This window comes from Stegodyphus dumicola, chromosome 1 (genome assembly GCF_044657685.1).
Source record: "Stegodyphus dumicola isolate Sdum_Otavi_A_Nest chromosome 1, ASM4465768v1".
Lineage (NCBI taxonomy): Eukaryota > Metazoa > Arthropoda > Arachnida > Araneae > Eresidae > Stegodyphus > Stegodyphus dumicola.
The window spans coordinates 287329721-287344876 of record NC_140768.1 but is presented as its reverse complement, the minus strand read 5'-3'; the positions used below and the strand labels follow the sequence as shown (position 1 = coordinate 287344876).

General features: G+C 33.6%; 1 protein-coding gene across 1 annotated transcript in view; it reads right to left on the bottom strand.

The window, feature by feature from the left end:
* The window catches only part of fw (CUB and Sushi multiple domains furrowed), a 180939-nt gene that overhangs the window by 23593 nt on the left and 142190 nt on the right, over positions 1-15156 (bottom strand). Inside the window, exons 8-13 of the mRNA XM_085808259.1 lie at positions 14742-14891; positions 12764-12940; positions 8441-8620; positions 5742-5915; positions 1470-1652; positions 217-429 (exon numbers count right to left, since the gene is read on the bottom strand). Of these exons, the coding sequence (XP_085664385.1) occupies positions 217-429; positions 1470-1652; positions 5742-5915; positions 8441-8620; positions 12764-12940; positions 14742-14891 (1077 nt within the window). The remainder of the gene's footprint in view (positions 1-216; positions 430-1469; positions 1653-5741; positions 5916-8440; positions 8621-12763; positions 12941-14741; positions 14892-15156) is intronic.

The window sequence follows — 15156 nt, the reverse complement described above, 5'->3', positions numbered from 1 at the left end:
ATATAATTAATTGCGAAGAAATATTCCACTAAAATTTAGTTCCACTAAAATTCCTTTTAGCTTTTATTGTTCTGTAACTTTAATAACACTTCATTATACTGTTTTGGCTAGTGGCTCGTTTGGGAAAATGGCAAATGCTTCCTCTGGCAAATGATTTCATGCATTTGCTTTCACTCATGATGATAATAAAAAAGATGAAAAAAAAATCATTCTTACATATACAAGTGGGAAGGTTTCCGGACCACTTTCCATCCGGATTGCATCTCAGTGTATTTCCACCATTTTTGAAAGTGTTCACATCATTGGTTGAGACTGCGGACAACTTGTGGCCAGGTTTACAGCGATAATGAATCTCGGAATGAACGGTGAATGTTGCGTTCTTTGGAATTTCTATACCTTCGGGAACATCCGGTTTACCACAATCAATGACTGAAAATAAAGTTAGAAACATTAGAATCTTTCGCCAAAAATCGCTTTTGGATTTTATTGGCATCTCAATAGTTTTAAACTTTTATTTTAATTTTCCAAGACTATAAGAGCATCAGAAAATATTCATTGGTTTTATGGTACAGTAGTGCCTTGCTAAGAAGTCGTTCTAGGACCAGAGAATAACGAATTTCTTATGTGATTTATTATTCGCCTAGTTGTTTAATTACATTACTGAATGATATAGTAAACGTAGATTAGAAATTGTACAATGTAATCTGACTGCAATTACAAATTTGCTTATTTTTATTCTTATTAATTTAGAAGTCAAACAACAAAAATCAGCGTTGTATTTTCAAATTTTCACAGGTCTAGGTTCGATGGTTTTACCGAACCATCATCCTCAGCTGCAAAAGCGCAAATGAACGAGATAAGATATAATGATTAGATAAGAAAGCTTGGGCAAGATACAAGCCACTGGCGCCATCTGTTGAATCAGAACTAAAACATAACTTCTATAAAAGATTTAATTTAAAGAAATTATGTTTTAGTTCTGGTTTTATCAACAGATGGCGCCAGTGGCTTGTATCCTGTCCAGGCTTTCTTATCTTATCTCGTTCATTTGCGCTTTTGCAGCTGAGGATGATGGTTCGGTAAAACCATCGAAACCAGTCCTGTAAAAATTTGAAAATACAACGGTGATTTTTGTTGTTTGACTTCTAAATTAATATTTGTTCGGCGTGTTATTGTATCTTAATTATTTTTATTCTCTTCATAAGACTAACTAAGGTTAAAAATGTTGTCCCATGGTTTTGTGTACAAAGCATTTAAACACTGCTTGTTGTTCGGGATAGTAACTTGCAGAATTTGGCTTCAGAATAACAAACAGAGTAGTCAGTTCTTCAGTTTTATTACGAACTGCTCAATTATTTAGGGACACTGGAACATCAAATTATGTTTAAAAAATTGTCATTAATGAAAATTATAATTTAGAGTATGAGAATTACACATATCCTTAAAATGGAAGAAGATATCGATCTTACGTTTACACGTGGGCTCTCTGCCACTCCATTTCCCAGTCTCCAGGCAGGTTCGTTGGTCATGTCCAACGATGGTGTAATTGCTATTACAACGGTAGGTGACACGACTTTGATATGTACTTAGACCTTCATCAATCAGTTGATAAGTGCCATTATCCAAAGACAGAGGTCGTCCACAATCAACGTCTGAAAATTAAAACCATAAATACGAGTTTGAGTCAGGTTAAATGCTAAAAGACTTGAGAAAGAACAATTTCAGACATAGACAGATTTTTAGGCATAGGAACACATATTTTGGGTTCATTAGAAAGTTGGGAAATCCATAGATGTTCAAATAATTAACTCGATGAAAGTTAATTTCATTTTTGTTTCGTTTTTTGCTCTTTCACTTACTATGATTGAGCAGTTTGTTTTAACCGGAGAACTTTTCATAGTATGCGAAGAGTACACTTATTTAGATAAACAAAGTCATACAAGTTCATTAGCTGAATATTAGTATTAAGTAGAAATTATCCCAAGCTAAGGATCTTCGAGTAGATTTCAGTAGTTCAGAAGTTACAGCACTTGTTCTTGCTGTCTTATACTCGCAGGATTCATAATGCACAAGATCGGCTCTGTACGGGATCGATACAGCATAGAATCAACACAGGCGATATTTGGCAGATACTAAGTAGCATCGGCATAGCAAAGTAGAATCGACACCATAGGCGAGACACTAATTACCGGCATACGAATCAACATGATCAAATTGAAAATTTGGCAATGATATAATAATGAGCATAAAGTTTAGTGCACATCTGGATGTTTGCACAGAGTCGGCAAACTTCTGAATAACTTTTTATATCCAAATTACCACTAACTTCTAGAGTAAACATTCTCTGTAAACTCAGGATAACAATGCATAAAACGTTGCTAAAATCCTCATTCAGCACAGTCAAAGTCTTGACAGGGTCTCATTATTAACCTCAGGTCACAAATACTCATCTTTCGAAGCGACTTTTTAAATTCCTCTACAATTTTTAATATTTCATAGAGATTTTTAGCTAGGCATAGCGACAATAGGATGCTCCACCAATTGTACAAATGCTGATAGTCATATAATAGGCGGTACAGCAACTCAGCTTGGTGGTAAGTAAGCAAGTCGGCAAGGTTTCCTTCTATACTTTATATTTTTTGAGTGAACTAATAAATTTCTGCTGAAAATGTAAGAAGTAAACTTAAGTATTTAAAAATTGAAAATGAGTGCAAAATTAACGCAACTTATACCATTTAATAGAATTTTTAAATTTACATAGTTACAAAGTTTAAAAACATCGTAACAAAGTTTATAAATAAATTAATCTTTTTTTATACTGATAATTTTTCAGGAAAAATACAGTCTAAAAATGTTTAGAAAGAGGAAGACAAATAACTGCGTGAGGTTACCTGTATACAAATTGCTTATTTAACTAATAAATTAGTTTCTTTCGCGTTTGTTAATCTGTCATTGTTTTAGTAAAATAAAAAATTATATCTTTTTTTTTTTTGGTTCTTGAAATGTCATGAAAATTTTCACCCTCCTTCCTTCTTGCGCTCCCAAATAATTATGCGAAAATGCAGTTACAACTTTGAAAACCTGAAAAAATCATATATGCGATGTTGCTGCCATGCGATGATTTGTAGGTACTTTATTTTTTAACGCGATATTTTCGACGACGATGTTTTTAAACTTCGAAGTTTCTGAACCTCTGGAATTTCGACCACGATATTTTGTACTAAGATGTTTTAGAACTGCGATGTTTTCTCTTTGCTTTCATTTCTCCCACGATGTTTTGTACCACGATATTTTCGCCTTGCGTTGTTTTCTCCGCAACGTTTTCGCCCGCGATGTTTTCGGCTGTAACCGTTATTTTTCATAGAACCACACCAGCATAGGATTAAACAGTTTTTTTGATGCGCTGTGTCGATCGAATGCATAAAAAGGCTGTCAGTCATACGTAGTATCTATCGCAGGCTGCACTCCCTTCGCATGGACCAGTGAATTCTTGGGTGCACATTTTTCTTTGAACCCAAGTCTTATTGGTGGTACTTGACAGGAACAGAATTCATGGAGGTGCATAGCGCTCTCTCCGCCGATCCTGCGGGTATCTTGAGCAAGTCCACCCCAAATAGAAGGGGGAAATGTGAGATGCATATTTGACCAAATCCCTTAGCCGAATCACATCATCATCCTAGATTCATCGTCGAACAGAAATTATCCAAAAACTGACTGGCGTTAAGGTTTCGGTTAAGCTGATTAAGAAAAGATACAAGGGATGCCTTCATGGAGGACTTACTAAAGGAAACTGGCTTGTATCCAAATTTATGAGGTAACCCCCATGCAGCCAAGCCGTTCGCCTGGAGTCGAACCCAGTTCGGAACTAACAGTGTTCAGCGATTTTACTGCTCGGTCGCTGGTGGGCTGACCGGTTTTAAAATCACGGAACATGTCCCGATTTTGCCGGCGACCAAAGCATCCAGGAAAAAATGTCGCCAACTTTGAGCACCGTACACTCCTCTTCAGAACAGCACTTTCAAATAGGGAAATTTTAATGCAAACGTTAAAGAAATTAAAGCGGTGAAAAGTTATGTTTCTAGAAATGCAAATTCCTACTTAAAAAAAAAAAAAAAAAAAAAAAAAAAAAAAAAAAAAAAAAAATGCTCTGTTCTTGCTCAGTTTCGCAAATTCGAGGGAAGAATAAAGTACTAATTTTTTAGAAGAATACAATAACTTCATTTTCATTTGATGGCAAATTGAAAATTGCCATCATTTTAAATCAAGGCTTTTTTTATTAAAAAAAATTTTTTTTTTTAAAGTCTTATGAAGGAGAAAAACGATTTCATAGTTCTTATTACTTTCTTCTGAAACGTTATTCTTTTGGGTTTACTATATCGTTTGGCGACCAATCTTGGAAATTAATCGCTGGTTAAACTCGCAAGTATCAAGATCACTTAGCCGTTGAAAAGGAAGTTCGTTTCAAATCTCAAGCGGACCCGAAAATATTTCATAAATAAATCCACCCAGAGTAATTAGTTGCGTAAAATTAGAGCAGGAATAAGAAAATTAAGTTTTGTTACTGCTTTTGCTTAATTTAGCGTAGAATCACCTCTTGTTGAGACAAAGTTCAAGTATAAATACAGATCCACCAGAGAACGAGCGGTAAAATCGCTGAACACTGGTAGTTCTGATCCTGGCTCAATTCGAGGATAACGGGCTGACTGTAAGGCGTTTTCGTGTTTTTCTCCACGTGTGAACTGTATACGAAGCAGTTTCTGTTAATCCTCCACGAAGGCATCCTTCCCCTTAACCAGATAGCCCTAGTGTGCTTTGCCATAATAAACTAAACCAATGCAATACAGATAGATGAGAAGAAAATTGATTTTATTTAAACAGAAAGGAAAAAGTTTTTTTTTTTTTTTTTTTTTTTTTTTTTTCAATTTTAATTTTTGGAAATTTTTCACTTTTATTATCAGCTTATACTGTTAACAATTCCTGTTGCAAATAACTGGTTTCTGCAGTTCTTGCGATCATTAATTATAAAATATTTACTAAGTTTTTTTAATCGTATTTGCCTTTATATTTCATTTCTTGGTTCGCCTTTTGTTGTATGAAAGAACTAAAGATTTTCCTTTTTTGTTAACAGGTAGAACTATAGTTTTTTTATTTTTTCTTCCTAGATGGAGAAACTAGAACTATTTAATGATTATCATATTTTAAAATCTGTGGCATAAACTTCGGGTTAAAAATCTACGAAGAATTGTGAAAAATATTTCCTTATTAAATGCATCTAATATCCAAATCAGATTTTAAGTATGGTGTTTTTAAGTTAATCTTTTTTCTAAAAAATTTGAAATGATAAAAGTACTTGAAAAAAAACATAACCAAATTTAAGGTATATATCTAATATACTGAAATATTATAAAATTCCTTTTTATTACCCCCATCCACAGAAATATTATATTTATGCTATACTCGAAATCTTAACAGATAATATTTTTCTAGTTCTGTGGCAAAGAAACCATCAGAAAATCCCAAACGCTGTTTTTGAAGCGTAAAATACTCACATTAATTGAAAATAAATGTAATCTGAACTTTTATTGAAAACTAAGTGAACATACGCAAACCACAAAATCAGTTTTCCACCCCCACAAAAGTCTATTTTTCTTATTTAGTTGCAAAATCTATGTTTGCTGTTTTAGTGAATTCCATATTTTGAAAGAGATTTTCAGTTGTTTTGAATGGGAATATACACTTACATTTGCAGAAAGGTTCTCTTCCCGTCCACTGTCCTCCAAGCTGACATTTCCGAACCTCATCACCAACTAACTTGTGACCTTTGTCACAAACATATTTGACCTCGTCACCCGCTTTCACACCGCTCAATTCCATCGAAGCATTGGTGGGTACCTTCAAGCTTGGACACCAGTGATCTGAAAACATGCGAAATTATAGGTCATATCAAATATCGCTCTATTTTTACTTCTGATAGGTTTGCGTGGTTATTCAGTGGGGTGATTATTGCTACTGCTCTTGTTTTTTACATGGAAATGGAGATACAGATGGATATTTTTTAAGCATGTTCTCAAACTTCCGAAAAGATATTTTTGCAAAGTGTTTTTCATATTTAATTTAAAATGGTAGTAAAATAAATAGGGAAGATAAAATTTTCTAAGAGATTAAACGCTATAATTGAATAAAATTTAGGTAATTTATGAATTAATTTTAACAATATTTCTAAATTTTCTTTCATTGAATGACATATAGAACTCATATTTATATAATATTGCTTTTGTAAAACTATACAAATATAAAACTTTTCTTTAAAATTTGATATCAAAAATATGTTGCATTTATGTTGAGTTAATTAATTTAAATTCATTGATATCGAAATAAATTTCCTAATATTTGCGCAATAGCTGCAAAGTTATGTAATAATAATTTATTTACTAATATTATCTCTTTGTATAAAGTTAGTAGAATTGTATCTCAATGACGTAACCCAGAAACATCGAAATTGAATCCCGAAAATAACTTTTTAAAAAGAAACTTGAATTTTAATCATGAAAAATAGAAATGGAAACTTTTAAAATTAAAATTAATCAATAAACTAAGTAATTATCGTTATTGACCAGGAATTGGTTGACTTTTCAAGGGGAACTAACTAACCACCGTTCAGTTAACAATAATGAATAAATGCGAAGAGGTTTCGTCTTTTATTCAAGTAAGAAGTATGATGCCAAACTAGTAATTTAAGTCAAATTTGTAAGTTGAGTTTAATCCAATTAGTGAGATTAAAGTGAGATGAATTAAAGAGAAGGATTATATAGAATTCATTATGAATGTAGCATTTCCATTAAGCTAATGAATTTTTTAAATATATTGAGATATTATTGCCAAACTGAGTAGTAGTAAAAAAATTCTTTGCTAAATAAAGTAGTAGTAAAAATATTTTTATCTTTTACTTGAGTAAAGTGTTCCCCGACACCCTAGCTTTCATACATATTAATTCAAAGCTATCTTTATAAACATAATAAACAGAATGTAATCTTTGCCATATTTATGAAATATAATTCAAAGTAATCGTTATAAACATAATAAACAATGTAATTTTTGCAAATTAATGAAATATAAAAGGTGAAAAAAATGAAAGATATTTATATAAAATAACGTACAAGAAAATGTAATATTTTAAATGTACATAATATACATAAAAGGCAAGAATATGAATTAATTAACTTACTTTTTTTCGATTGGGAGGATGGTGAAGTGTTCGTGTCTGTTTTCTTACTCAGAAGGAGTTTGGTATGCGATCTAATATGTAAAGGGAAGTAGTGAATCTTTTGAATTATTGTAGTCGGGAACCTTTGAGAAGCCATTTTTGGAAAGCGGGAGGGAAGTGGTTGTGGAGCTGTTTTGCGAGTGTAAGTGCATCTGTTAAAATTTTGATTTTTTTTTTTTTTTTTTTTTACTCTCAATAAAGGTTTTATCTTTATTCTCATATCATGAATAATTTGTGATTGAGTATATAAATTCATCGCACTATGAAAAAGTTGGTTCACATGATCTCAGAACTGGCGGCTTCTATAATCACAAAATTCTGGTATTTTACTATCGCACAATTTCAAACTTTATTCACACTGGTTCGGAGTGAGTCGGAAATAAAATTCTTAGAGTTGAATTAGGAAAAGGCTGAAGGGGAACGTAAGCATTACAACGTTCCTAGCATAATCTACTGAAGATTCTAGAAAATTAGAATATCAATAATTTTGTGGTAAATCCAGAATTTCTTAAGGAGAAAAGTCACGAAAATTTCTTCCTTTCAATGGCTAGATATATGGAATTGGGTAGCATATCCCTTATTTCACCGGATCATCAGTGAGAATATTACTCGGAGTATGCCATAAAGGATAGTCTAATGCTACGCACACAAGAAAGAGGGGGGAAAACGTAAATACCAAACATCACATGCAGAAGTCATAAACGTAAACTGTAAGATGTTTAAAAACTTACCGGAGTTTCGAGAAGTTTTACAAAATAAATACATTAAGATAAGCATCGACCTCCTCATGAAATATACTAAATTCAAGTTGCCAATAAACTAAGTATTATAAAATTTAAAATATTGAACAAAAATTAGAAAAAGGGTTCTCATCGAAACATTTACAGGTTACATCTATCTCATAATTTTCTGTTGTTGACTTTGGACATTCTTATGAGGAATGGGAACTTTTTTTAGTTACTCTTATAAAATTTGTCTTTTGTTACCTAGCACCTTTTTATATCTTCCGATTCTACTATTGACAATACTGAATGGTACCAAACATTGACAGAGATTTATGCAACGTTTTGTATCATATCTGCACAAATTTAAAAACTATACACAGATGCTGTTTAAGGAAACCTGATGAAATCTAAATAGAACATGAGATTAACCTAAATAAATATTAGAACTCACATTCGCATCTAGGTTCTGTTCCGTTCCAAGTTCCATCCTCTGTGCATCTACGCACTCCATCTCCCACCAGTGTATAATTTTCTTCGCAAATATACGCAGCTGTAGCATTGTAAGTTGTTCTTTTTTCTGGATAGATCACCCTTCCGAAGTTAATGTCCTTTAGGTCTCCACACTGGACATCTGTAATAGAATAATGTATTCAATCAAATAGATATAATTGAGATAATTTGTGACCTCTGTCACTTAAAAGTTTTTGCATAAGTAAAATGCATTCGTTTCATGCAAATGGAAAATATTTTAAGCTCGGATATCTTGTTCCAAGAGCATATTTTCATAATGATTTAAGTGCTTGAAATTTAGTGGCTTTAACAGCTGAAAAAGGTGTTATTTTAACGCTACCAAGAAAATCACGTCAGAATAGGAGCTATTGAATTTACTATAATAAATTATCTTTCATTAATACCACATAGCAAATATGACAAATAAGGCATTTGGTAAGGTAATGTATAGTTCTTAAGAATGTCTTGATACTCTTTCATGGCAATAAATTTTGCTTGTGATTGTATTATCGTGCATTAATTATAATAATAGAAAGATAATTAGAATATTTTGTGCTACGTACGTAATCTGCAGAATTTTTGTCTAAATCTCTTGCTTTCACGTTTTATTCTTCAGTGCTCGAATAGTAATAAAAAAAAACTTGTAGAAATATGTGGGTCGTAATAGTTAATACTTTGCTTTTGTTATATTAAAGTAAATATAATATAAATTGTTATATTAAAAGGTTGTAAGGATTATGTTAATTTTATTAACAGTTAAATTTTGAGTTAAACTTCTTTCCTGTCAAATTCTTAACCTTCAACTTACTACTTCCGGCCAAAACGTAGTTTTAGATTCACGGCTGAATACATAATGAGGAGGAGCGGTATTTAAACCGCGAAGTTCTTCGGTCTAAGCGAGAGAGTTACCAGGTATTCTGTCTGCACGCGTCCGCCATTTTAGGCTTCTTTCTCGTAAGCTATTATTACGATCGACCGTACTTAGGCCCTTGATAGCTTCGCAGTCAATTAGCGTAAAAGGGCCAACTCGATTAGAATCCTGATAGCTTCGGCTATATCTCTTTAGTTTAGATTAGTTTTAGTTTACTTCTTAGCCTCTTAAGTTCAAACCCAAGTGTCGGCTTTTATTGTACACTCCAAGACGGAGTTCTGTTAAATCTTATCTAAGTAATAAAGGGTTATTTACCCTTCCATGTAGTTGTTTCTTTTTGCACGAACTCAAGCGATTATTCGCTTATCAGTTCTTAAATTCTTCACGTTCAACTGTAAATTAGCATTTACAAAGTGAGGAACTCTACAAGGTAAAGTTTTAGTTTTATTAAGTGGCAACGGCGATTACAGTTTTCATTTGTCGAAATATTTGTACCACTTCCCGTGGGTAGGCATTTCAGCAAAGCTCGGTTCATAGGATTTAGCCGAGATCTTTACAAATCTTAACTCTCACTTTTAAAGAGGAAACAAAATGTTCTCCAGTGGATGCCTGGCCATTGTGGCCTTTGGAGCAATAATGCCAGTTTACTACAACATCCTAATACAGCCATTTCTTGTTGGAGGATTAAACTGTTTACGTCTAAAAACGTTTGTTTACGTCTAATCTTACGAGAGCTTCAGACTCGTAGAGCGTTAAAAAGTTGGAGAATGATAAGTCCTCTTATTCCCGATAGCCCAAGACTCAATGCAGTTGCGGCTTTCCGTCTCTCTACAGACCATGATTGTCTTGCTGCCCATCTGCAGCGCACAAGCACTTCAAGCGATCCTATTTGCCGACTTTGTAATTCTGGAAAAGAAATAGGCAGGGGCTTAGGCAGATTTGCCTATTCTTCGTGGTCTTACATAAGAATGGAGACACTGTGAGGCGAGAGCGCTCCTTAGGCAATGACTTCTGTCTTTTTGTTCTTAGTTCTATTGTTTGTTCTTCTGTTTGTAAGATTTTAGTTCTTTATATTTTTTGGCTTAGCCATTAGAAATAATAATAAAAAAACTTTACAAATCTTTATTACCCCATGTATCAGATAGTAAATATATTAAAATAAAATAAATGCACCAAAAAGGACTTTTTATGAAAGGATTTTCATTGTAAAATGCATAAAAATGGAACTGCTAACTTAAATAGTTGCCATCTAATATAATTAATAAATATTCAAAATTCATTTTCGAATGCCTTTAAGGTGAGCCAAACAAGATTTAATATTATTCTGATTAACATTGTTTTTTCAAGAATTCTGACATAATGTTAAACGAGAATAGCGTTTTTTTTATGAAATACAGTTTAATAATACTTTTCATGAGATGATGTATGTAATTCATGACATGATGGTTTACAAAGTATCAGATAAGAGAAGTTTGAAAATAAGACGAGGAAATTTGAAGCCGGAATGAGAAAAATGATGGTTCTCAGTTCAAGAAATTATGGAAAGCTGGAGTTTTACAATGAGTCATCTCCATGAGCTAGATCAGAAATGCGAACTTATCAAAAGAACTCTGTACCTGATGGAGTGACGTACAAAAATTCATCATCATAATTTTTAAAAACATGTTCAGCTATCGGAACAGTATGTTGGCCGACCTTCAAATAAGTTACGCTCTGTTGCTTGGAGTCAGAGTAACTTAACCGTAAGGCTACCACCTGAAACTTCCGAGAAATGATTTCATCAGCTTTGCGATTTCGGATCTTGTGTTTTGCCATGGTAAAAACGATAGCTTTAGGTTTATTTCAAGCAGAGTTCACAGCAATGCATGTGAAAGTTTTGTATTACATTAAATAAGAGGTAATCAAATAATTTTCATGCTCAGAATTGATTAAAAGTAAGAGTTATAAGTTTTTCTTCGAGGAATAATTTAGGGCTGCATGAAAACCGTGGATCATAATCGTTATCACAAATTTTGACAAAAGAAATCGGTTCCATACAGGATTTTCAGAGTCACACAATCTTCTGGAAAGATGTGCTGATTTTTTGAGTTTTTTTTTTTTTTTTTAATTTCATAATTCTTAAATTTAAACCTAAATTTACGTTATTTAACTCTTCTATTTGAAATTTGCATTGGCGTGTTTATAGGTATATTTACTAGCTTATAAATGTTTTAGTTGGTAAGTGGTCACTAGTCTCATTTTTATTAGTTTTATTTTGTACTTACATGTTAAGGCCAAAGCGCTTAGTTGTCAAAATTGGCAAACGTAATAGCCAGTTTGTAACGGGTTCAGGTAGAAGTGGGCGGATACCAGAATTTCAACCACTGGTCGTACAGGTATAACTCCGCCTAACTAACTTAGCAGTTACACCTTAGCTTTGAAGAAGTACAAGACAGGGGGTGGTCCGAGGTTTCTTATCCCTCTTCTCCTACCACTAATCCCTCGAGAGGACTTTCGCCTCGTTGTATATTTTCAAAGTCCCCTTGCCGCACAGACACTAAGCGCTTACAAACATCCATGCCTCCTCCGGGATTCGCACCCATAAACATTTAAGATTTTTACCAATGTTATATATAGTTGCCTGTTATTGGTAAAAAAATTATTAACTAACCATCGGTTCTAATCTATAGTATCAATCTATGGCATACAATTAGTTCCTGGTTAACCAGCGGCAGATTAACCAGGCCGTGCCTAAAAAATGAAATTTGCATCAATCAATCATTATCGATCAATCATACAATCAGTTCCTGATTAACCAGCGGTAGATTAACCGGGGCCTGCCTAAAAAATGAAATTTGTGAATGGCTGAGTAATGGAAAAATTATTGTTAAAAATCACAGCATACGGAAAATATAAAAAAGAAAAGACAAAGAAGATTATTCAAACTGTCATTTAATAAATCTCTTCATTTCTAATGACGTTTAATTTAGAAGTATGTTTCTCTTTGCTTCGGATAGTGATTTAATTTATTTTTATCAAACAAACTTATTCTCCAGCTTAAACTGCTTGAAAATACAGGTGAGTCGTTAATAAGTATTTCTTGTTTATCATAGCACGGGTTATTTCTCTTAATTGTGCCTTTTGACTATCTTTTCACTGTGCGATTTTGAGTTTACTGTGAACGTCGTCCCAGGTATTACCTCGTAAATGGAGAGTTGAATGTATTTTCAAGGGATCGATCTCTAAAAGGGGCAGGAAAGTTCACCATGTTACAATCTGTCCTATGTGTTATGAGAAAAAGTTAAAGGCGTGTCTCATTGGGCTAGTTTATCATTACCTATTTCCCAAGGAAGGAAAAACAAACCCTATTTACCGGTGGTAACAATTATCCAAAAAAATTTGATTTATACTCACACTGGCAGGTGGGCGCGGTGCCACTCCAGAACCCGTTGCTCTCGCATCTTCGTACCCTATTGCCGACAACTTTGTTCCCCGTAGGGCAGTGGTAGACGACCGACTGACCCAGTCGAAAGTCTTTTTCTAGGACCGTAGAATTCTCTTGCCGGTCCGGGTTGCCGCAGTTAGAGGGACCTGTGAAAATGGCGAGAAGAAATAAAACTCAAAGAAAAAAAAAAATCATTACGAGAAAATTAATTATTGTTTGTCATGGCATCAAAGAAAATGGATTCGAATTACTGAATTGGAATACTATTGGAATACAAAAATGCTGAGTAAAACAAATTAGAAAGCTCCCTGCTTTCTGTGAAATTCGTAGGTTCACGGTGATTTAAAAACTTCTGTAATTATATTTGGATTACATTGCATAACGTCTTCAAGTGTATAGCATGCGACATTTTACAACCCAAATTAGTAGTAATATCCAGTTCTAGCTTCAATATTACGTTTACTTTACGCTACAGATGTATAAAGAACATTTATTTCTCTGTTTTAATAACAGCGATCAGTATTAATTTCTCTAATTGAGTTAAAAGGTAATTACAACTGAAATGGTTGCAATTATTATCCACAGGACAGGAATAAGTGTGGGAGGCACCAACACATCGTTATTGGAAGAACTTGTGTCGCTCCTTGACACTAACCGTCTTGAGAAGAACACCTCCACAGGGCGCACTTACGCCCCGCATCTGTGTTAATTGAAAAGTTATCATTAGGGCACACAGAAATTGTGGTACAGAGCATGGCCGGGAGATACAGATGCTAATGACAATGACATTACAATACAATACCATACATTACAGTTGATGGTGAAATATAAATATAAGTATATGTACACAAATAAACAAATAGAATTGAATGGAAAAACATTAAACATTATTATCTTGGTTAAGTTATTGTGATATAAATGTGATGTTTTTGGGACAGTGTTAATACAAATTTGAGAATTGCATTGTGGGTGTTTGTGCTAGAGAAGAAGAAGCGCTTATATCAGTTATGGTGCACACAGTTTCAGACCGTGACGATAAATTATTATCCACAGATGGCAACACTACTCAGCACGAGTACTAGAATTGAGATCAAAATTTCGTATGAACTTAAGACCTGACTTACTTGAGACTGGATGGCGTTCGCTTATAAACTGCATAATTAGGTCTCACACGTTATACTTCAAAGATTTAAATTTTATGCAAGCTAAAAAGCCGCATCTGGCTAGGTGCTTGCCGTATAAGAATAATATATTAAATATTTATGCATATACGAGTAATAAAGGATAATAATAATAATGATTAAATCTGAAAGGTTTCAAATTTGAACGGACGCCCAAAAAGGTTGATTGAGATTTTTTTCGCTCTCGCTGAACTTACAGTCTATCAGCCTGCTGCTGTACTCAATACAACTAGGATATTTATTTTTGTCTTTTTAGCTTTATAGTTAGGCATAGTTTTCTTCGCTTTTATGCCATACTCAATTCAACAGTACAGTCACAGAAGTTTTAAAAGCAGATTGTAGCATATGTTTATAATTACCACTGCAGTGTAAAGTGTTGGCATAAACATATTTTTTTCTATTTTTTCGGTCTTTTCTTAATTTATCATATCAATGTTCAGTTTTCTTAGCAAGGTGGCTTGCAAAACGTTATTATTATTAGTAACGTGTTTTGGGTTAACTTTATTAATTAAATATCACGTTCTTCGCACTTATGCTACATAAAATTCAATTCAACAGACAAATCACAAGATATTTAAAAACAGCATATCTTCACAATTTTCGACAGACAGTCTCGCGCTGGAAATAAAAATGTTTTAATTCCACACAGTCTCGCTTTCAAATCGTTGAGTTTGGTCATCAAAAACTCATTAAAGTCTTACTCATTTGGACATTTTATCAGCACAAAGGAAATATACAAAAAACCAATTTCCAATGTTTTTCTTACTATATTGGCAGACCCAAGGCAGGTAATCAAGATCGCATGTCACATCATTCCAAAGCCACCGCCTTCCGCCATCGAGAACGATACAATTTTGCTGACCATTGTAGTTGTTTGGCTGATCCTCGGCCCACAGAAATTGTTGCACAGGAGTATCTGAAAGAAGGAGAAAATTAGATTGGATTATTTGATTATGGAAAAACACATTAGGATGATCTGTTGGCATAAGGAGAGAAAGCGTTCTTGGAATTCACATTACACACAGAAATCCACGAAAACACCTACGCAGCTAGCCCTTTCGCTGGGATTCGAATCCAGATAGAATTATCAGTGCTCAGTGGCCTCGTCCTCTCGGCCATTGATTTGCCCTAAATAAAGGAATTTTTACCGTTATGGCATCTTGAATCGAGACAGGAATCTT